This window comes from Cnephaeus nilssonii (genome assembly GCF_951640355.1).
Source record: "Cnephaeus nilssonii genome assembly, chromosome: 10".
Lineage (NCBI taxonomy): Eukaryota > Metazoa > Chordata > Mammalia > Chiroptera > Vespertilionidae > Cnephaeus > Cnephaeus nilssonii.
Window position 1 is genome coordinate 13,577,548 of NC_137081.1, and position 24,681 is coordinate 13,602,228.

Here is a 24,681-nt window from a genome sequence, read left to right on the forward strand (position 1 = left end):
ATGGCTTCAGACTGGACTCAGTTTGGCCTTTTCTGGTCCCCAAAAGGTTTTACTTAAATTTACAATATAAAGAAAACATTTATATTGAGAGATATTTAAGGTTCCCTTTGCCACTTCCTTAGTCATAAATATTTCTAACGAAAGGAGCAGACTCTGGTTTTTCTGGAGGGAAAGTGTCTAAACTGCTATAGCTGGTACGGACACGATTCAGGAGTGGTTTGGGACAATAGGTTAGGTGTTACCTGGACACAGTGCTCAACCACAGGGTGAGACGTCGGGTGGGGCTTGCTGTGGAGACCAGATAAGAAACACATCTGGCAGATGTCGAAGTTGAGGCACTTCAGGCAGCGGTATCTGCCAATGAAAATGGAAGCGGGGCTGGCATCACTACTAGTAGGCGAACAAGGAAAATAATATTCAGGTGGAAAATGAGCAGGAACATGCAGGGGATATCTGAGCTGTCAAGTGAGCATGAAGTTTCTCCCAAACTTTGCAGGGATGGATGGTAAATGACTCTGATATGTTTATTTAATCAAAGAAATCCTCTTTTGACAGTATTTTTATAATATGGAATTATATACATATAGTTTTAGCCAACAAACTCGAGTTTGGAAGTCTCATTCATTTCTCACTCCTTCCCCCCAAATACTTGTATATGCAGGGCAATGTGTGCTACAATCCTCAGGACAGACCTCATGTTGTGCAGCTGCACAATGCATTCAGATATTTTTAATTTAGTTGCCAACCTAAAAACAACAACACTGATTTTAATAAAGTTTGAATTCTGCCTTCTGTTGAAATTTTGCAAGATGTGATATATTGGACCTGCATTCCTGAATGGTGCTGGAGAGAATGAAGCTATCCTATATAATAAAAGCCTAATATGCAAATCGACCCAATGGCTGGTCACTATGCTGCACACTGACCACCAGGGGGCAGACACTCAACGCAGGAGCTGTCCCCTGGTGTTCAGTGTGCTCTCACAGGGGGAGTGCCACTCAGCCAGAAGCTGGGCTTACAGCTGGTGAGTGCAGCGGCTGTGGTGGTAGCCTCTCCCACCTTTGTGGCAGTGCTAAGGAGCAGTAAGGAGCAGCAAGCTGGCAGGCAGTAAGGAGTGAGGGGTCCCAGACTGTGAGAGGGCATAGGGAAGGTTGATGGACTCTCCCCCCTTCTCCCCCCAGTGCACTAATTTTGTGCACCGGGCCTCTAGTAGATAAATAATTTAAAATACACTTTTGTCATTTTCTAGAAGTCTGTCCATAGAAAAGAAAATAAGTGGAGGAGGGGGAATTCCCCTCCAGCCAAAGTGAGCATCATACCCACGTTTCCCAGTACTGCAGGCTTCCTCTTATGAACAGTAGGAACCTTAACTCTCCTGTGTCAGAAGGAGAAGAAGGAATCTGAGGCCCTCTGGTAAGGAGGGGTGTCTCTAACACTCTGGGAAAACATCGTGATATTGGGGGAGGCTGGTGAGACCTCATAGTCACGAATTCGTAACTTCTGAGGGTATTGGAGTGGTATCATATTGTTTGTAAAAGATCAGAGATCTATACTCCCGCCCACCCTCCAATATTTTAACTATCTTCTCCAGCTGCAGAGTACGTGGAATAGAGCTCTGTCTTCTTCATCAATGGCATCGATCAGTGAGGCCTATACAGCTCCTCCTCCCAGACAGACTCTCCTCAGCTCACCACAGGCCCTACCCTCACTTCTACTCCTTGCCTTGCCTCTAGTAGCATTTGAGTTTGCAATCCTTGTCTTCAAGCTCACACACAAAAATGGGGGGAACTATGGCAAAATCCCTACACTCTTCACATTTCATATCTTGCTGCAAAGAGACAATACTTGAGGTTCTAACCAGCCAAGTTAAGTAACGTGTGATTTATGAGCTGGTGAGAGGCATGGAAAGTAAGTGTGATGGGGAGAGAGAGGGGGACGTTCCTGTGGGCTGGTATGGTCTGAAAAAGTGAGGCATGCCATGCCGTGCAGTAAGCCTGGGCTGGACAGAAAGGTGGGGGAAATCCCAGAGAGAAATCATAGGAGGAGTAAGATAATATGAGCTGGAGTGAAGAAGGGTTTGGAGCAAGTCAAATTGGTCAGACCTGCTGATCACTCTGAAGGGCAGAGGCGTACAAATTTGGAACGCCCCCGGGGCCAATGGCGGAAGGTCTTGGAAGTCTGACCGAAGTCATTTAAGGCAGAGCCGGAGAATGTAAGTGCCACGAGACCAACCCTCACTGTCCTTGTTCACTGTTGTACCCAATACCTGGTCCCATGGTAAGATATTAATAAATAGTATTAAATAGCTATAATAGTAGCACTTACTATTTTTGAGCACTTACGATGCAGCAGGCAGGGTACATGTGTGGCCACGGTTAGTCCCTTGGAAGTTCTTTAAGGTAACGTGTTCTTCTTCTCATTTTACAGATGAAGAAACTGAATCAGAGAGAGTTCCACAGCTCAGACAGCTACACAACCCCATGGTAAGTTGTAGAAGCAGGCTCGGAGCCCAGGGATACCATCTGACCAGAGAGCCAGCTATGTTAGCCACTAACATAGACCACCAAGGCAGGAGGCTTGAGTTTGATTTCACAGACACCAGTACTAGTGACCTGGAAGTGGAAATGTAAACTCCTGTTTTGGAGGACACCTGGTCCATGGGAAGTTTTCAATAAACCTAAGTCCGATGAAGTTAAATGAATCACAGTTTCTTCACCAGGAAAATGGACTGGTAAATCCTTCTTTCTCAGCGTTGCAAAGTTTTTACAAACATGCATAATTGGGAAGACTTCCACTTTTCACATGAAATGTATAATAATAACATATTTTAATAAGGTTATTTGATAAGCCATTTGCTTTATCCAGTATTACATATGGTTGCGGTTGACTCATCTAGGACGGTACATTGACCCTAACCTTGCATTAGTTCCTCTAGGCTCTGAAACTGCCTGCAGGTTTGTGAGAAAGGGTGTAACGTAGATAATGAGATTGGCCTGTCATTGATGCCTTTACCAACAGAGAATCAAGTTTCTCCCCAATCCCATCTCAGCCTTAATGGCTATGACAGAGCATAAATGGGACACATCCTGCTAAAACATAACACTTGGCTCAGGAACAACCTTGAGTCTTTGTACTTTCTCTTACTTTAGAAGGTCAAGTCCTTGCCCTCTTCCTGCTACCTCCAGATCTGAGAACACTTCTCTGAAATGGCTTTATTAAGCTCACTAAAATGAAAAGCCTTGAGGCTACTGTTGGAGTTTACGAGAGCCCAAAACACAGGATTAAGGTCAGGACTGTAACAGCACTGAAGCCATTTCTAATGGATTCAGAGGGTTACAGCTAAAAGAGGCCAATGACATCATTTGACCCACCCCTCCTTGTTTTCCTTACAAAGAGCTGAGGCTCAGAGAGGATACAGGCCTTGCCCAGCTCACCCAGCTGTCTCATAATATGAGAACTGTGCATGGCCTCAGATGTCTAGGAGGAGAGATGGTTCACATAGATGCTCTTCTAAGAAAAAGCTTAGCCTTCTGAATAGATAGAGACATAATCTAAAACTGAAAGTGTGGTCCTGCTTGCCCTCTGCCGCTGCTGTTTTTTTTTTTATATTTATTTTTTTATTTCAGAGAAGAAGGGAGAGGGAGAGAGAGATAGAAACATCAATGATGAGAGAGAATCATTGATCGGCTGCCTCCTGCATGCCCAACACTGGGGATGGAGCCCGAAACCCAGGCATGTGCCCTGACCAGGAATTGATTGAATCGTGACCTCCTGGTTCATAGGTCTATGCTCAATCACTGAGCTACCCCAGCCAGGCTGCCATTGCTTGCTTTTGAGTGACTTTAGCAAGTCATTCAAAGTCTTTTATAAAATAGGAATAATAATATCTGCTATATGCTACACATAATGATTTTGAAAAAAATATTTCAATAGAAAAGTTGTGTTTGATATAATTGCAGTGAATTTTGTACCTGGCCCAGTGCAGGACACATAGTAACTGCTTAATCAATACTTGTCTATTGGTTAAATGATTATACTACATATATAACATGGTAAATAATATTCATGCTCCTCCACTATCCTGTATAATAAAAGGCTAATATGTAAATCAACCAAATGGTGGAACGGCTGGTCACTATGATGCACACTGACCACCAGGGGGCAGACATTCAATGCAAGAGCTGCCCCCTGGTGGTCAGTGTGCTCCCACATGGGGAGCACCGCTCAGCCACAAGCTGGGCTCACGGTGGGGAGTGGACCTAAGGCATCAGTTGGACATCCCCTGAAGGCTCCCAGACTGCTAGAGGGCACAGCTTGGGCTGAGAGACTCCCTCCCCACTCCCCCTCACCCCCCCCCCACCTTGCATGAATTTCATGCACTGGGCCTCCAGTCCAATATAAACAGAACATCTTTTTTGTTGTGGTGTGGAGATTTCTTTGGCTTGGCTCGTTTGGTTTTCAACAGCCTTGTTCATTTATATGTTTTATTGCTTAAAGTTCAGTTATTTGCAGAATTTTTCATTAGTGGGGTTTCACTGTGTACTCAGAATTCTTTTCAAACCCAATTTATTTTTTCAGCAAAATTAAAACCTGATTTGCAGTTTTTTAGTGGGCCCAGCAGACCTATTTTATGTCTGTGGGGAGCAGGTTTAAGGTCCGGGGCTCGTTAAAACCTGGGAGCACGGAGGAGATGGGAAACAGTGAGCAGGAGCCAGGCCCTGCGTCCTGCCCCTTTGACTTGCTTTTAGCGATAGATGTAAGAGTCCAGAATCAGCCTCCTTAGGATGTGCCAACTGGGCATGCAGAGTCTTTTGAGCTGAAAACAATTAAAGCTCAAGAAGACGGTCTTTTGTTTGTTTTCTGTCCCCTTACCTGCCTAAAGGATTTCAGGTAGAAAACCTGCTTCGGGAAGGGAACCTTAGCGAATGTGAATTAAACATGGCAGACAGGGAGGATTCAAGCAAGTCTGTTTGTTCAATTCCCCTGTGTGTCCAGTTGTTTCTGGGTGGCCACGCATTTGTTTTCCACGTTTGCTCTTTCTCATCTGCCTGTGAACTGCCCACTTGAGACCTCAGACCCCTGCCTCCCTCTCCTTGGTCCAGCATGGCATAGAAGCCTCAGCTGCCCAGTGTGTCTTTGGGCCTCATATTCTTATGGAATCCCTATAAAAACATACGTAATAGATTTGGTCCTTTTGTCCTGTTAATCTGTCTCCTGTTAATTGGATTATTAGTCCAGCCAGAAGAACTTAGAAGCATAGAAGAACAAGTATTTTTTCTGCTCCTGTAGCTCCCTGCAGCCTCTACACCTGTGTTCACTCATCATGATAATGGCATCCCCGTGCCTGGCTTACACCTGTTGGTTTCTTTCTCTTCCCCCCAAGTCTTTAATAATAGTTCTAATTTCCCTTCCTTATTGTTTTATTTATAGGAGGCATATAACACCCTTCCCCTAAGATGGGATGTTGGCTGTCATTCATAAAGATCTGTCTTTCCTACTTGCAAACCTAGCTTTCAAATACGCCCTTTCCTGTCTAGGCAGAGAGATCTGGAGTTAGTCCAAGGCGTGTTCTCCGTTCCCTACACAGGGGGGCAGCATAGCATCATGATTGAAAGCAAGGATTCTGGATTCAGACTGCCAGGCTCTGCCACTTGCTAACCCTGTGAACCAGAGCAAGTTGTTTAGCTTCTCTGCAAATCAGAGATAATAATACCACCTTCTATAGAGAGTTATAAATGAAATAATCCACGTGAACAACATGGATTATTTAAATCTAATAGTTTTTTTTTAAACACTTAATAAAGGCAAAACTTATTGTTTATATTATGGATGGCTCCAAAGAATTTAAAATGATTTTCTTTTTTGTAACAAAGGACAAAATATATTTTCCCTTAAAGAAATAAAAATGTGTATGGTCAGAGTATATATCAATGGAATAATTAATATTCCATTAATTACAGAAGATAAAATACTTATTATCAACCAGGATCCCTCATGCAGGAAATTCTGACTCCCCCAAATCAACCGAGTTTCAGATGTGTCAGAAGAAACCACAAGAGAATCTGGAGAGACACAGCTACAGCTCCGGACTCATTTGGAGAATGACTTGGATCTGACATTATTGTCTGTGTATTACGGATGAGCGACTGTACCTCAGTCCTGTGATTGGGAAGTTCCTGCATATTCCACACCGAGCAGGGTGCGTGACCATCTCAGTGGCCGACAATCGGTAGCAGGTCGGGAGCCACAGGAGGATGGGAGGCTCAGACTGTAACCAAGAGAGGAATTTCTCCTCTTTGATTGCTGGGCTCAACACCTGAAAAACAACAGCACACTTTGATGTGTTTCTAGAAGTGACTTTGGTCTCCAGTATAGATGAGATGTGTATTCTCATCTTTTCTGGCTCTGTTTCTGTGAGCTGTGCTGTAAAAGTTCATTGCGTGAAAAGTCAAAGGCAAGTCTACCTCCTCCATTAGGTTGTCTGGGGTGCTGTGTGGAGTAATAGTTCTGTAATGTAAATTGGTCCCCCCACTCCCAGGGACATTTGCATGGCACTCACCCCCTGGAAGCAGCTGCGTGTAGCACTTTCCACCGAGCACAGAGAGCGGCTCTCACCCACGACAGCTGGGATCTGCAAGAGGCAAGAAACCCCATGTCAGCTGTTAGAAGTGGAGAAATCTGTGCACACTGACATCAGCATGCCTGCTGGGTGGTGCTCACAGCCCTGGAGTCGCAAGAATTGGGTGTCGGAGATTGGATGAACTGTCTCAATCCAAGCATACAAGAAATGTATGGGGTTGGTGCAATGTATGAATAGAGACAACAGACGAACAAGTGGGGAGAAGTGGAGCAGGGAGGAGGGAGGAGAGTGAGAAAAAAGTCTGGCAATTGGGGCAATACATGACCAGCTTTCATTGTTTCTTAGGATCCTAGTCAAATTACTTTAACCCTTTTTTTTCTTTGCCCTTGTATACCTATGAATTATGTATAACGATACTGTATTAAAGTTCAGAGGAGTTTTTTAAAAAAACGTTTTCAAACTCTTCCATATCATCTCGTTTTAACAAATGCCAAGTTCTGGGGTAGGGCACTAACCATTATTCTTGTTTAAAGCAAGGGCTGATTGAGATTTGATATTTTGCTCAAGGTTAAACAGAGCAAAGATATAGCTACAGAATTGAGATCTCTCTCCAAGACTCCTTACTCTGTTGAGGGGTTCTCACCAAGCTCTGTCACACTCCAGCCTTATGTGTATTCCATAGGCTCAGTCTGCATGCCCTTCGTGGTTTCCATCTTTCAATCACAGTCACCGTTAGGAGGTTAGCTAAGGGACCAAGAACCCCTTGTGGCTGTCAAGATGGCCAGGGCTTGGATCTGACATTCTCTATGTGCGCATTTACGTTGACTTGTCACCTCCGTTTATGCCTATTTGGTCGGGGTCCTAATTTTGGGTCTGATGTCTTCTGCAGCACAGGCTGTCAGCAGGCACTGCCTGCAAACTCAGAAGTAATTTCAAAGACCCCCCTGCTGAGTCCATCAACCCGAATAAACATTCTTCTAATCAGGAAAGTGGCACTTAGAACCACTTTGCTGACAATTAGCCAGGCAGAAGTCAACAAACATTTGTGTAATCGTGACAAGATGGCTTGTGCTTTACATTGATAATAACCCCATCCCCAGCTGAACATGAGTAACTACTCCCTATGTTCTTCAGCCTTTGTCTGAAAAAAATAACTCATCATCCAGCCTGTGAATGCTGGTGAACTCACTGGACCAGCATTCACAGGCTGGGTTAACCTTGAGCCCTGGAAAGGGGGGTTAACCTGATTTGTGAAATAAGGAAAGTGTCTCGGATGGGACTGACCTGCCAGCTCTGTGATTCTGACACCAGTCAAAAGAAAATTCACTTCGGCAACGGGTTTTAACCAAATTTTTGCCTTAAGCGTGTGCACAAAGATTTTGTGGGCGAATTGCCCATTTGACGAGTTTCTTGCAGGTGTTCTGTGGAAGAATTGAACATGACTAGATGACATGCTGGCACAGGCAGAACGCCACTTGAAATGATCATTTGAATTCTTGGGGGAGGGATTTGAATCACAGAATGGGACCTGGAATTTTATGGGACTCCATCCCCGAGTTCTTAATGGAACTCAATGGGCTGATAATTTGTTATGCAAATTTCCAACCTTCCTCGCAGCTTTCTCAGGAGCATAATAATGTGTTGGGGGAGACAGCTCTGTGGGAGCTGCCATTTCAGCAGCTCACTGACCTTAGTTGAGGCTGAAACAAGGGCAGATGTTCCTGGCCTGGTGGACAGGGTGATAGCCTGAGGCCAGCGACAGTAGTCAGGAGGCAAGCACAGGATTTCTACAGGAGAAGGAAAATGGCCCTTAGTCCATCTTCTTCCCTCACATCCACCTCCACATGCCAGGCTTACAAGTCTGATTATGTAAATGAATTGACAGACTTTCCCACTCCCTCCGGCTCCCCACCAGCCTGAGATGTGAGGCTTGTTGAAGCAGTGGCTCCCTGAGGCATGCCTGGGAGTCAGCAGGAAACTGGCAATGAGATCCATGTGCTGCCACAGCCGCCAGAACAGCCCTGGAAGAACTACGCCTGATGCTTTAACCTAATTCATGTGCTAAAAGTTATTACCGTATTTTCCGGCGTATAAGACGACGGGGCGTATAGAAGATTTTCCTGGGTTAAAAAGTCGTCTTATACGCCGGAAAATACGGTACTCTTTTAAGAAATAGGAACATCTTAAACACTGTTTGGAATTTTCAGAATAAATTAAACATTATTACGATCAATAAGGACATGAAATATTAACATTAAGAGGTATTTTTGGATAAGTAATTTTGGATAGGTTTTTTCTAACCATATTCTCTCTCCTAGAGTTCAACAACCTTCCTACATACCTACTCCCCACCCCCGTCATGACCATCCCCAGTTCAGAATCCCTGGTCCTGAAGGGCAGCAGAATATATCACTCAAAATATACCTCTTTGGCATATGAGTTATTTGAGCTAAAGGCTATTGAGAACCAATGAATGCAGGAAAAACTCTAAAAATAGGGCACACATTTTCCTTTTGTAAATAAAGTGTACATTTATAAAGGAAACTTCCATGTGCCAAAGGTATCATGGAAGAGAACTCTTAACAACACTTATTAATGAGGAAGGAACAGACTAAACCTGAATAACAAACCTTGTTCACCAGACTTTTCATGGTCACCTTCTCATAACCTGCCTCCCCCACTCAGAAGCTCAGAAACTCTTTTCGTTGTTTAGCTTAAGGCGGTGTGATGCTAAGGTTAGGCTTTCTCCCATAGACAAGAATGGCCAATGAAGAATTTTAGGCATGAGGGTGGCATACGCATTTTGGAAGAGTCACTGGCTGTTGTGTGGAGGCAGAGTTGGAGAGAGGAGAGGCTTGAGTTGGGGAAACCAATTAGGAAGTGATTGCAGAAATCAGACCTAAACTCAGACGGTAGCAGTGGCTGTGGAGCAGAGGAGTTGCATGGAGAGTTCTATTAAGGTGGACTTGACACTGAAAATCAGATTCTTTAATAATGTGGCTGACATCTGGAACAAATTTAAAATTCTTAAATATTAGAGATTTACCTGCTGTAGATCTGTTAGTAGGTTTCTCAAAGTCCTTCGGGTCATACGTGCCCCGGAATCATAACCTCCCCTCTTACTTTCTGCATAGAGCTGAAAAAGAGCTAGATACATAAGGGAGAAAATATCTTTACATTAAATTCATGCAATGTATCTTTGAAGAGTATGTGCTTTGAATTCTAAACAGTGTATTTGTGGGTATGAAGGAAAAAAAAAAAGAAAAGTTCTCTTCTTCATTCTTTGCTTTCTGTTTTGAAGGCTTCCCAAGCTAGATAATTTGATAACTACTGAAAACCCATTCTCATTTCAACCCCTTGATAATTCAGCACGTCGATGTTGAAGACCAGGAGGTTGGTAAACAGCAATGTGAGGAGAGTCCCAGCCTTTAGAGGAATAATAACCACTGGTGTCAATTATCCCTACACAAATGAATACCCAGGGTAACCAAGGTATGAATAAGTAGAAAGCACAGATCAACATCTTGAAAAATTCCAAGTCGGGCTGAGTGTATGCCAAACAAGAACCACGTGGCCGGGACATAGGAGCAGGTGAGGAAAATAATGTGTTGGAGATTTGGAGGCCATTGAATTTCAGACACTCAGAACTCATGTGAGTCTTACCTCTGTATTTTGTAAGAGGGCTGTCCCCCGAGAGGGCAATCAGGGCAGCGGCTGCAGGTGTAAGCTTGAGAAAGCCGGTTCCTGTGCTGCATGGCAACAAATCGCAGAGACAAGAATGGGAAAGGCAGGGTGATTCTTGGTGAAGTGGCTTATAAAAAATGTAACTATTAATGGATGTTTCTGACATGGTGTTACAAGTTCAAGTCTTTCATGGTCTGCTTTCTTATATCTAGAATTTGACAAGATTAATAATTGAATTAAAATATTTAATCATTCATTTATTCATTCATTCATGTGCTCAGCTAGTATTTGCTGGGTGCCTCCTCTCTGCTAAGCACTGTGCTAGGCACAGGTGATCCAGGGCTCCTTCCTGTCTCCACAGAGCAGGTAGTTTCACTTCCTTAGGCTTCACATATCTGGAAACCACACAACAGAGACAAGGGCCAAAGGCAGGCAAAAGGAGCAAACATTTATGTATATAAAAATCCACCAGTTCACAGGCCCTCACTTAGAGCCTAATCATCCTTTGCCACTAGCTTTTTCAGGTGTCACACCTACAAAACAATGTATTTGAAAGCAGGAAGATTGTTAGGGGCAGGCACTGATACCAGAAATGGCAATCAAAGCTTAATGTTTAAGGAGACTGCAATCATGAAAAAATAACTTGAGAACAGTTTATATGTTATTTGTGCAATTAAAAAATAAATAATAAACTAAAAAAGAAAGCACTGTAAGGAATTTGCCAGATGGTTACCTGTGCGCTTGCCTCTATGAGGTAGGCTTTTGGGTGGTATTTCTTCTTTATTCTTTTCTGCTCTTTCTACGTGTATTATATTCACTATAATTTTTTTTACTATGTTTTTATTGACTTTTAGAGAGGGAGGAAGGAAGAGGGATAGAGATAGAAACATTGATGAGAGAGAAACATCATTGATTGGCTGCATGCCCCTTACTGGGGATGGAGCCCCTAACCCGGCCATGGGCATTGACTGGGAATCTAACCAATGACCCATTGGTTCCTGGGTCAACCCTCAACCACTGAGTCACGCTGGCTGGGCTCACTATGAATTTTTAAAAGTCCATTCTGAAGGATGAGCCTTGCTGGGGGAAAAAACAGAAAGTTCTTTCCTTGATTCTCTGCTTTCTATTTTGAAGGCTTCCTAAACTAGACAATTTGATAACTACTGAAAACACTATTCGAATTTCAACCCTTTGATAATTCAGCATAAATTAAACAGAATGAAGTGAGACAAAGAATGGTAAGCTCCAGAGCCAGGGAGACACCAAGAGAAACACACATCCCTGCACACACACATGCACACACACGCACGCACCACTGACTCCAAGGCATCCATACTCAAGCCGTTGGCATGGTCTAAACTGGTGTATAAGTGCAATGAACTGAATGTTCATGTCCCTCCCCCAAGATCCATAGGCTGAAATCCTAATCCCCAATGTGATGGAATTTGGAGGTGGGACTTTGAGAGACGATTAGACCACAAGGAGAGAGCCTCCCTGAGATGGATTAGTGCTCTTATAAAAGAGGTCTCTGAGCACTCCCTTGACACTTTGCCATGTAAGGACACAGGGAGTAGATGGTCCTCTATGAGCCAGACCTCCTCCTCACCAGACCCTGGCTGGCACCTTGACCTGGACATCCCAGCCTCCAGAACTGTGAGAAATAAATTGTTGTTTTAAGCCACCCAGTCTATGGTACTTTGTTGTATTAGCCCAAACAGATTAAGACAATAGGCTAGCCATCCATACACAGGTTATTCAAACTTGTTCCACTTAAGAAACAAAACAAAACAAAATTAATAATTGGTCACAAAGAAATATGCGAGGAAATAAGCTCTAGGGACTCAAAAGAAAAGTGTACGTTTTTGCATGCATACGTGTACAGTTGCCATAGCAGAGGGTGCGCATGGTCTCTAGAACAGAAACGGGTTTGTATGAGAGAAAGTAATGTGGATTTTTTTTTTCCTTTTTGCAATCCATGGGTCACTTGTGTTGGTAAAGCTGATAAACGTGTCTTCTTCGTTGCCCTCCAGAATGAGTAGTACACGTGTGGAAAACAAAGAAGCCATCTTATACATCAAACCGTAAGCAAACATTAGACAACACCAAATAGTCGATGACCAGTGGCAACCGAACACTGCCCTTGAGGTCCGTGTGCCCTCTGCACCCTCACCTGTCATACATCGCCATGAGCAGGCTCAGAGTGAGTTCCGCAGCCCCGGGGTGCACGTGGCCTGGCTTCTCCCTGGCTCTCTGGAACAGCTCCTGGAGGGCCTGGAAAAGATGCTGCATGGACAGGGGGCTCTCTTTGGCTTCCCAGAAACTCGGACGTAGTAGGACATGCTGAATCTGGGAACTGTCAATCAAGTCCACTGTAGAAAGCAAATGGAAAATTGAATCTGATTTTCTGATAGGAACGAAAGGCTTCAAGTAAAGCAAATGTCACCTGTGTTTAATTAAGACTTTTATTTTTATGGTAGCCATTTCCTTGAAAGAAAATAGATATGACCATTATTTGGATGCATGTCTCTTGTGCAAATAATTCAGGCATTACTCTTCTGACAGCCGATCTGACTGTGGAAAAGTGCATCTGTTAGTAAAGCACAGTTATAACATTACTTCCTGTATAATCTCTAGGATGGTACTTTATAGAATGAAGTTGAAAGGAGAAAAAGTGACAAACTCGAAAAATAGAATTTCCAAGGAATTTAGGACCCTCTAGTGAAAGGTTGGGGAAAACATTACTGTATTTTTTAAGTTGATTGAGTAAATTAGCTTTTCGTGTTCAAATATTGTTCTTCCTTTCTACAGCCTAGCTTTAGAAGAATAGTGTGTGCGATTGTCTTAGTTAAAAACCCAGTGATATTTATATAAGAGCAGTTGCTGAATTTAAACAATTTTATTGATTGATTGATTGATTTTTGAGAGAGAGAAACCACAATTTGTTGTACCACTTATTGATGCATTCATTGGGATTGAACCCGAAACCTTGGCATATCTGGTCCATGTTCTAACCAACCTAGCCAGGTTATACTGGGCCAGTAGAGGTTATACTGGGCCAGGGCTGAACAGTTGTTGAATTTAATATCAGACTCTTTGGGTTTCACCCTGCCTCAGTAATATTTATTATATTTTTTATCTTGGTTCCATTAGTATTACTATCTGAGGAAGGCACAAAATAAAACCAAAGTTGCTTATAAAAAATAATGGGTTATTTCCTGTATACTTTTATCACCTCTTAAACATTTTACGAGGCAATGAATATAAGGACGAATGAAATAGAACTAACCCTATGGCTTCTTACAGATGGAGGGTGACAGACAAAATTAATAAACACCCAATTGTATCATCGGAGAGATGTGGATGTTGGTGGCACCAAGAGCTGCTGGCACTTAAACTGCCTCAGCCTCTGAAATGATAAAACCCTGTGCTTTTCTCTGCTTCATAAATCAATCTCGCAGATAAGAAATCTAGCAAGTATAATAAAATATTTTTATTTGTTCTCTGGTGCTGCTTTTAAGGGGAGAGTCTAAAGAAGTGAGGAGTAGGTTCCAGGATGTGACTTTAATGAAAACCTGGCTGCAGGCTGCCAAACCTTTTATCGTTACTCAATCGCAAAGCCTATCGCCTCGGCCTGGCGCGCTGCACACGGGATGAGGGCTCTGTATTACAGCAACACAGATAACACCGGTGTCCATTAATCTCACCACAAGATTCATGCAGCGATGCGCCCCAGGTCCTGCCGCCTGGAACTCACAGCATGCTTTATCGCTGTGTATGGGGCTCTTTTTGCTTTCAAATTTTCATGTGGGTATCTTTCCTGGGGTAGAACTTTTCAACTACTAATTTTGTGTCTTATTAATATTTCCCATGAGTATTATTCCTATGTACTGTTTCTGATGCCAGGGATAATAAGAAGTACAAAAAGGAACGTCCTCAAATTACATTCTTTGTACCCAGGCAGGAATGATGGAGGCTTATATAAACACTAGAGGCCTGGTGCATGAAAATTCATGCACTCAGGCGGGGGGTTGGGGGTGGTCTCTCAGCCCATCCTGCACCCTTTTGCAGTCTGGGAGCCTTGGGGGGATGTCTTCGTGGGGTGCAGGCCTAAGCCGCAGTCTGGCCTCCCTCTGTGGGAGGCAACTGGCGGACTGATTGGAGAACAGCACCAGCCTGCGAGTGGCAAGCCCCGCCCCCCAGTCGCCCCTCTGCTGCCACTGTTCCCCGATCGCCATCCCTTCCCTCTGCCTGCTGGCACCCACCTTGGCTGGCCAGCACTGCCTGCTCATTGGCCCTGCCCCCCCAAACTGGTCGTTTCACTGTATGGTCGATTTGCATATTAGGCTTTTATTATATAAGATTTGCTGCTAACTTTCTTTAATGGGAGAAATTCTCTAAGAAAATAGCATAACTGAGGATGTATTTTTTAGTGTGCCTATTCTGTCTTTTATTAATCCCTGGAATAACAAATACTAGTTACAAGTGATTTTGTCTAAATCAGGGATTTTTGTTGGTTTGTTTCTTTGTTTTTGTTTTGTTTTGTTTTGTTTTGTTTTTTGTCAAGAATCCCTGCTTCAAAAGACCCTTATACAGAAAGGCAGTATGGAAAATAGAGAAATACAGTTGTTCTGGTTGAGGAGATGGTTTCTGGGTTTTCCTGGGTTGCCTATCCTTCCTTTCCCACCTTGCTAACCCTTTCGTGTCCTACATCATATCCATCCACAAACTGTTGTGAAGCACAATTTGAAATTCATTGGTCTATATAACTTATTAGGCAAAAAGGAAAATACAAAAAAGTTCAACCTTTAGGAAAAAATGTTATATATATATATAACATAGCTTCTTTTATGTCCGATATAATAATATCATAAATCACTTCACATAAAGTGATTTTTAAAAAAATGTAATAAAGAATTTATTAGAAATCAGTAAGTTTAGGTATGCTGAATGCCTATTGCTTTTCACAGCCAAGACCCAATTTATTTCATGTTGGAGAATTTTTACAGCATAAATATTTTTTAAAATGTATTTTTATTGATTTCAGAAAAGAAGGAAGAGGGAGAGAGAGATAGAAACATCAATGATGAGAGAGAATCATTGATTGGCTGCTTCCTGCATGCCCCTACTGGGGATCGAGCACCACAACTTGGCATGTGTCCTGACCAGAATCATACTGTGACCTCCTGGTTCATATGTCAACGCTCAACTACTGAGCCACGCTGGCCAGGCCAGGACAAATGTTTTTACAATATTTACTTTATTTTGTTTAGATAACAGTATCGGAAAAGAAAACCATAGCATTCAATCAGATCTAAGTTTAACACAAAAGAGCAGTTCACAGGGAATTCTCAAAATAGTTTTAAAATTTATGGCCCAAGGATTATTCACCTGAACCCACTTTTACATGTTCAGAGAGATAAGTACAACTTGAAAATGCAAATCTTATGGGGTAGAAGAAATTTAAAAATGTTAAATTTAAATCTACAAGTACAGATTTCTAAACTAACCTATTTTGTAATTTTATTTTGTGTTAATATCAGTATCCTGAAAAGAAAACCAACATTTTTTTTATTTTTTGAAGAAACTAAATAGGAAAAAAAAACTTCATCCAAAAATCATTTTCTATTTCAGTCTCACCTAGTGTCACCTCCCCCTCCATCTTCTCTGTTACAAGTGGAGGAAATGCACAGATCCAACTTCTGGAGTCTGACCTCACTCACATGAGTTTTGGTTTGCTTTGTGAATTCGCACAGTGTATCAGGATCCGATTATTTCCAGTGTTTCAGAGAGTTCTACTTACATTGACACGTGGTTTGCACAGATCGTAATTTGAAGGCTGTTCTATAAATGGAATTCTCAATACTATTGAGAGCATCTGTAAAGAAAACATGAAATAACATGGATCAATGATCATCTTATTAGATAAATCCCACATTCTGGAAGGCAGTCCTAGGGATCATGTAGCCCCACTTTAGTTTGCTCTCTTTCCCATCCAGGAACAAATACTGATGGTCTACAGAATCTTAGGCTGCACGGGACCTTAGGCTCACCGTCAGAGTCCACCAAACTAAGGAATCCACAAAAAGTGAGGATTCCCCCACAAACCTGTCCATGTTTTTATAGGAGGAAACAGCCTTATAAACAAATAAAATAAAGATCTCTTGGTAGCCCAGCCAGTGTGGCTCAGTGGTTGAGTGTTGACCCATGAACCAGGAGGTCACAGTTTGATTCCCCCCGGACAAGGCACATGCCCAGGTTGGGGGCTCGATCCCTAAGAGGGGGCATGTAGGAGGCCACCGATCAATGTGTCTTTCTCATTGGTATTTTCTCTCTCTCTCCCTTCTTATCTCTCTAAAATTCAATAAAAAATATATTTTTAAAAACTCAATGTAGAATATAAACTCAATTTTCTTAATATATTCTACTCATATATACACATATCTTCTCTAATAAAATGGTAATATGCAAATTAACCATCACTCCGCTACATAAGCCACACCCACCAGCCAAGCCACGCCCACCAGCCAATCAGGGCGAGTATGCAAATTAACCCAAACCAAGATGGCTACAGCCACAGAGAGCAAGGTTTCCCAGGTAACAGAGCAAGCCAAGCTTTCCATAGCCGTTGCAGGCCTAAGCCTCCACTCAAGCTACAAAGTTTCAATTATAGAAGGTAAACAAATTCAAACAAATGGCAACAGAATGGAGCTTGAGAGAGCAAGCCAGGGTTGCCGGCGGCAACAGGGGAAGCAAAGCTTTAAAGCACACCCTGACTGGGCCCACCCGCTTAAGGCTACAAAGTTTCAATTGTAGAAGGTGAATTAACTGCCACAGAGATGGCTGCCGCCCCGGAGGGAACAGCAGGCTTGGCTCTGCTCCAGGCTACAAAGTTTCAATTGTAGAAGGAAAATAAATCCCAGATACCAGGGCCTCCGCTTAGGTTGCCAGGGGGCGTGGCCGGCCTGCAAACCACCACAGGCGCCTCGCTCAGGCCACCCCATGCCCCAAGGGAACCCCACCCTGATCTGGGACACCCTTCAGGGCAAACCAGCTGGCCCCCACCCGTGCACCAGGCCTCTATCTTATCTAATAAAAGAGTAATATACAGATTGATCATCACTGCAACACACAATATAGCTGCCCCCATGTGGACACAAGATGGCCACTACAAGATGGCCAGCAGGGGAGGGCAGTTGGGAGGCACCCGGCCTGCAAGGGAGGGCAGTTGAGAGGGACCAGGCTTGCAAGGGAGGGCAATTGGAGGTGATCAACCCTGCAGGAGAGGGCAGTTAGGGGTGACCAGGCTGGCAGAGGAGGGAAGTTGGGGGCAAACAGGCTGGCAGGGGAGCAGTTAAGCATCAACCAGGCTGGCAGCGGAGTGGTTAGGGGGTGATCAGGCTGGCAGGCAGAAGCGGTTAGGGGCAATCAGGAAGGCAGGCAGGCAAGCAGTTGGGAGCCAGCAGTCCTGGATTGTGAGAGGGATGTCCGACTGCCCGTTTAGGCCCGATCCCACCAGGATCGGGCCTAAACGGGCAGTCGGACATCCCTCCAGGAGTCCCAGATTGGAGAGGGTACAGGCTGGGTTGAGGGACAACCCCCCACCGTGCACGAATTTCGTGCACCGGGCTTCTAGTATATATATATATATATATATTTATGCATATATAAAAAGCAATTCAAATACTATCCATGCAATCATTTAACAAATATTTATTGAGCTCTTGTTATATGGCCCTGGCCCTTGTTATATGATTCCAGGCCCTTGAAAAATAGCAGTTAACAGATAAAAGTCCCTGCTGTGTGGAGCTTAATTCTTAGCGGCATTCACCAAATTGGTAGTAGTGGGTATCTCTGGGCGCTTGAATTCTTAGTGTTCATAGTTATTTTCTTTCTACTTGGTGCTATTACCTAAATTTTTTTATAAAGGCCTATGTTATTTTTATAGTTAAGAAAGAGAAATTTAAGAGAAAGAATGAGAAGTGAAAGCCAATGAAACCAGGAGATAACAATAGTAACAAGGCCGAGGAAGATGAGTTTCAGAAGGTAGAAACAAGCCAATAGTTCAGTATCTGGAAGCCACAAGGACATCAACTATGGGCTAAATACAGCCTGTTTTTTATGATTAACTGAGTGGAGAGAATGGCTTGGAGGTGTAACTACCGAGATCAGAGCTAGGTTTGGCAAAGATATCTGTGTCCAGTCTTAACGGGGAGTCTCGTGTCTTTAAGTGGAACCCAAAGCCAAAGACAAAAATATAGCAAGTGAGGGTCATGATGGCATTTCAGACCAGATGCTCTGACCACTTCAGACGAGACGTTCAGGATAAAAACCTTAGAGGCTTCCGTCTGTCTCACAGAGATGGCTTCTTCCCAGACTTAGCTCACTGTCAATTTCATGCCAAGCCACAGTGACTGCATTTTGGTTTGGAAAAGGATGCCTTGCCCTTGAAAGTCGTGGAGTAAAGTTCTATGTATTACACGTTTGGGTGTTGAGTACCAGGCACTATGCTCTACCCTGGACTGGGTCGGACCCATCCTGGAGGAGTTGAAGCCCACCAAATGCCTCTGCCTGAATATACATTGATTCAATGATCAATATATGATTATGAGTCAAAGCACCCAGTTCAGGTGAATGTAGACTGTGCCTGAAAATGCCACCAATACAAGCAATCTTGTTTAAAAAGCTTCACTTTTTTTTTTCTTTTTTGAACAAGTGCCCCTATATAAAAAAACAAAACAAACTCTCAACAAAAAACTTACAATTAGTTCTAAATCTTTTGTCATTTAATGTGTCCTTATTTTTAAAACATACTTTCTTTCCAGATAGGAGTCTAAACCTAGAGCATAGGAGAAGTGAGAAACATCTCTGCTCTATGTTGGAAGTAAAACAAATTGAGAATAGAGATAATAATAGTCTGGAAATATTTTACAAAAGCATAACACCCATATTATTGTTTCCTCCTAGAAACTGGCCCATTTTTATGCTCTCAGATGTATCAAATGAATACAGAGAATCAGTAAACTAGGGGTCTTGCAGGTTCCCAGGTGCTGCTCTTGGAGGAAGAGTGACTCTGTAGCTGCTCTACCATCTGGCCCATCACCCTCGGGTCAGGCTCTGTTCTGCAGCGTCATCTGATGAAGTTATACAGCATAGCATGGCCGGCTGCAATACAGCGCCGTGTGGAAAGGCATGCACAGCCCAGGGGCTTCACCACAGCCCAGCTTCCTCAAGGCTCCCCATCCCCTCGCTGGTGGGAGGAATTCAAGAAAGGAAAAAATTGCTAGACATACCAGGCCCAAAGCTATGAACAAAGTACTCTTAGATGCTTACAGAAATAATGCAAGCTACATATGGTCTTGACTGGGAAATGTGTTTTGCTTTAAATGATTCTTAATTTTGTTTAGCCAAATCAATATGTGTCATTTTCTGCAGATACTAAAAATTTAATAAAATCGCTTTCAACTGTCCATCGTCTATTTTGATGATCCAGAAATAGGTATTTTAGGTCAGTGGTTGTCAAAGTGTGATCCCAGATGAGCAACATCAGGAATTTGTGGAAATGAATTCTTGAACCCCACCCTGGACCAACTGGGGCACTAACTCTGTAGGTGAAGCCCAGCATTTTAACCAACCCTGCATGTGATGCTGACACACTAAATTTTAAAAACACATCTTTAGAGACAGAGAATTTGGCTTTGAATACATTATCTACTGTTCTGTGTTAAGCTTATTAATATGAGGGTCTAAATTTGGGAAACCCAAAGATAATTTGAATTACTCAACTTGTTGTTTTAGATAAATAACTTGAGTTATTATAGAATTTTATATAGAACAAGTAAAGTTAACAATCTAGATTTTTAGCTAGGGGCTGCAACTAGACCCACCAATAAAAATGTCCTAGACCAGTCCTGGGCCTAAGCTGGCATTCAGATGTGTTAAAAGAAAGGGGAATTGGTCACCCCCCCCCCCCACATTTGTTTATCAAATATTCACATAATGATAGCTGTGAGATCTTTCTCCCAACTTTGGGCCCACATAGTACTGGGAACTTAACCTCTGACATGAAAATTTCTTCAGTGATATCATTTCAACAGTAAATTATGAGAATAATTTAAAAATAAGCCACTTCTTGTAATTGAAATGTAATTATATTGAGACCAAGTAATTTGTTAAATTATTTGGATGCTTTGGAGACAATAGACCAAATATTCTTAAATATGAATTTCTGAATCATCTGGAATGGCTAAGGGCATTTCCCCACACCTAAAGATTTGCATAGATGATTGCTTGCTGCCAGACAGCTGAGGGCATTTCAATCTACATGTTTTTGCCTCTTACTGGCCAAACACCTGAACAGCCGAAGGCAGTTCCCCCAATCTGACAATGGATTCTGTATACTAAACCTTGCCTTTAATGTATATCTACCTTGCCTTAGGACAATTTGTGTTAATAAAAAGCAAGGGGTCCAGAGTGACAGGAGAACTTGGTTTCTTTAGCTAAGTCTTCTCTGGCTTCCCAAAATGCCTTCCAAAATTATGTTTTGTCTCTGGACTCTTGATTAATTTACAGCAGCCTTTCCCAGATTCCTGAACCCCTTTCAGATGCCGAGAATCACACACTGGCACTGTTTAGAAGAAAAAGTCTCTTAAATCACCCAATAGTCTCTTTTTCAGCCAAAAATTTGCCAAATGTCTACTCTGCTGCAACTCAGAAGTCTGAAAATACAACATCTGTGCCTAATTTTTTGTTTATAAACTATGGTCAGAAACTTGACAAAAATGCTCACCTTGATTGTCTGGGTCCATTTCAGGAGTTTCTTGGAAGGGTGGATGGCAAGAGGGTCCTCCTAACTGAAAATGAACCAACATTTTAAGCAGAAGGTTTTGCAGTGGAAAAATGGGGGGTAGGAGAACAAACAGGCAACTAAAAGTTGTTTCACCTGTGGAACAAGAACGTGAGGTTCTTGTATAGGAAGACTATAGTCTACTGAGAGGAAAGAAATAAGGACCATAGTGGTAGAAGCTTCTCATACAGGTCACACTTCTGGAAGTTAGAGCTGTAACTCAGAAACTGAGAACAGCTCCTGAAACTAATACCATGACTACTTAGAACTTTCGAGGCATTATCATTTCAAGAGTAAACTGGATCCTTACCTCAAGAAAATGTAGTTTTACTTGAATGTTGAAGGACAAAATTAACAATTCTACATATTAAATTTCTGACAAATATTATATCCATTTAAACACCTTGTCACACAATTATACATGTAGAATTTAGTCACTATTTCATTTTAAAAAGAGTAGTAAATTAGCTAGCTGCTGTTTCATGTTGTAACTATTGTTCAAACTCAATATATATACACACATATATGTATATACATTTGCTTTGAACAAAAAAAATGCTATAAGAAAACATTATACAATTCTTTAAAAAGACATTTCTTAACATGAACAGTGGAAAACTGTTTTTAAAAGTTACATTATAATCAAATTTAAATAGTACTTTCCTCCTTCTAGTGAATGAATTAAGGACAAATTATTGGACAGATTAAATCGTATTTTACAAAGAGAGAAACTGAAGCAAAAACTGATAACATTCGGTCTTTAAAAATACAACAGCAATAGTGATTGCAGATTTGTCAAAACTAGGGAAGTTTCAAATACATTCAAGTAACATTTGTTTGGAAGGTCATATGAAGTGGGATCAGGTAAGAACTCCTCTTGGTGCAAAAATGCTCCCCCAAGCTCTCCCTGAAGCCCCCAGGCAGGTGCGGAAGGACCCAGCCTCCTGCCCGTCAACATGACCGTGGAGATGCAATCTCCCTGTCTCCACCCCAGGTCCTTACCTTTCTTCACGTCCTTGAAGAAGCATTGTAGCCAAACATTCTGCATAAATTACTCAGCAGTTTTGGAAGAGGGAAAAGCTGAGTAATAACAGATTCCCAGATGTGGCATTCCCAGTGAGAGCGGATGTCTTGTCCCGACGGCCCAGCAATTGCATGCAAAACAGTGGCATTGAACCTACACTGTTTTTAAGGGCCCACAGAAGTGCATTCATTAGTAATAAAGATCTTGAATAATTTAATACCACTCCAACATCTCTGTTTCCGTATTAATTTCATGTGTAGGAGCGGCAAGGAAAACTTCTTCTGTGTGCTCTGAAGGGCAGCAGTCACTATAGCGCTTAGAAACAGTAAGAGGGGCTCTCCATCCCAGGTAGCAGGCTCCTTCCTGACCTAGGTAAGAGTGACCTAGGACTGGAGTCTATTTTTTAAAAATATATTTTTATTTATTTCAGAGAGGAAGGGAGAGAGGGAGAGAAAGATAGAAATGTCAGTGATGAGAGAGAATCATTGATCGGCTGCCTCCTGCACTCCCCACACTGGAGATTTAGCCCGCAACCCTGACTGGGAATCCAACCATGACCTCTGGGTTCATAGGTTGATGCTCAACCACTGAGCCATGCTGGCTGGGCTGGAATTTAGTTTGTTTGATTAATTCTTTTACAAATACAGAGGTACTGTCACATATTTTCAAAAGGCACCAAATGTAATGCAAGCTTTCAAAAGGATAATAATAATTTGTTACAAAGTTACATTTCCTCATAAGTTTTAATTATAATCTAAAAATGTATTTTTAAGAGGTTTGAATTATGATTAAAAATAAACATGTTCTAATCCTAATGGAGTTATAAAACAAAAACGTGTCACAAATGTATTAGAACTTTGTCAATAATGTCTTTAGGCTGCCAAGGAGGTAAGGAGTCAATTTTAACATGTGTTTCAAAAAAGTTAAAACTAAGCACAGGCATAATACTAATGAGCGGTACCCAGAGAGCCAGAATGTCTGTGAGTCTTTGGTCCCAGTGGAGGCGCTTAAAACAATAATGATACATGGTACCCGGCAGGTGTGGCTCAGTGCTTGAGCACCCACCTATGAACCAGGGCACATACCCTGGTTGGGGGCTCGGTCCCTAGTAGGGGTTGTGCAGGCAACTGATCAATGATTCTCTTTCATCATTGATCTCTCTCTCTCTCTCTCTCTCTCTCTCTCTCTCTCTCCCGCCCCCCTCCCTTCCTCTCTGAAATCAATAAAAATATTTTAAAAAATAATAATGATAAATGGTCACTAATCTACTCTAGAATGTCTGATAATAAAAATCTATTTTGAAAAGTGGGTATGATATCCTAGCATAGCCAATTCATTCTTTATTTTTGAAAAGTATTAGAATCACAGTATTGGTTTCTTAAAAACGGGAAGGTGGGACACTAAAAAGATAAAAATAGATTAGTAATGAGGCAAAACGGGGTCAAGTGGAGGGGGCAAAACAATTGATTGCCTTTCTCTATATAAATCTATTGATTTCCTGGGAGCAGATAAGAGAATGTAGGAAGACAGTAAGGATATCTCACATGAAATGTATACCTAAGCTAAGTGCTGCAGACTCAAAATTGAAATTATACTTAAAATATTTTGTATTTCATTATATCTGCATCAAGATATATCAGAGGTACTAGCAACAGAGGGAGCTTGGAATGCTTTTCTGAGTGCTGCCCTGTGGAAAGGTGAGCAGATTTCCGGCGTTGACTAATTCAGGGGCTCAAGAATCTTGATACTAAAAATAGAGCAATTATAATAATACTAGAGGCGTGGTGCACAAAATTCGTGCAAGAGTAGGCCTTCCTTCCCCTGGCTGCCGGCACCAGCTTCCCTCTGGCACCCGGGACCTGGGCTTCCCTTCGGCCACCCCACTGGCAGGCACCTGGCACCTGGGTTTCCCTTGCAGCCCCAGCTTCATCCAGACAGTCTTCCGGAAGGACATCTGGAAGGATGTCTGGTCTAATTAGCATATTATGCTTTTATTATTATAGATTTTATAATAAAAGTTATGTAAATCTCTCCTCTCTCTCTCTCTCTCTCTCTCTCTCTCAAAATAACTTACTGTACTGTACCCTGTATACAGCTTCTCACTTAAAGGAAGCCCTTTCCGGCTCCTCTATGGCCTGTCCACATTGCCAGCATCACTATCTTGCACTTCGGGCCATTATGAAGTAAGATGAGGGTTACTTGAACACCAGCTCTGGGACACCTCGGCAGTAGATCTGATAAGTGAGAAGCTACTAAATGACAAAGGGGGATGTGGGGATTGTGTATACAGGGTGGAGACCTTGGACAACGGAAGGATTCATGTCCCTGATGAGACGGAGCAGGATGGTTTGAGATTTCATCATGCTTCTCAGAACGGCGTGCAATTTAAAACGTATGAATTGCGTTATTTCTGGAATGTTTCTTTTAATATTTTCAGACCACAGTTGACCACGGGTAACTGAAACATCGGAAAGTGAAACCATGGATAAGGGGAGGTGGGGGCTACTGTTCCTTACTCCTGATATGATTCTGTGCTGTATGTTACTCTGG

General features: G+C 42.4%; 1 protein-coding gene across 1 annotated transcript in view; it reads right to left on the reverse strand.

Moving 5' to 3' along the window:
- Nucleotides 1-21,069, reverse strand: part of DYTN (dystrotelin) — a gene marked incomplete at both ends in the record, with an annotated part of 45,857 nt that extends 24,788 nt beyond the window's left edge. The window contains 8 exons of the mRNA XM_079783099.1: nucleotides 243-354; nucleotides 6,153-6,316; nucleotides 6,560-6,631; nucleotides 9,627-9,727; nucleotides 10,244-10,329; nucleotides 12,435-12,633; nucleotides 16,065-16,139; nucleotides 21,051-21,069. Of these exons, the coding sequence (XP_079639225.1) occupies nucleotides 243-354; nucleotides 6,153-6,316; nucleotides 6,560-6,631; nucleotides 9,627-9,727; nucleotides 10,244-10,329; nucleotides 12,435-12,633; nucleotides 16,065-16,139; nucleotides 21,051-21,069 (828 nt within the window). The remainder of the gene's footprint in view (nucleotides 1-242; nucleotides 355-6,152; nucleotides 6,317-6,559; nucleotides 6,632-9,626; nucleotides 9,728-10,243; nucleotides 10,330-12,434; nucleotides 12,634-16,064; nucleotides 16,140-21,050) is intronic.
- Nucleotides 21,070-24,681: the final 3,612 nt, after the last annotated feature.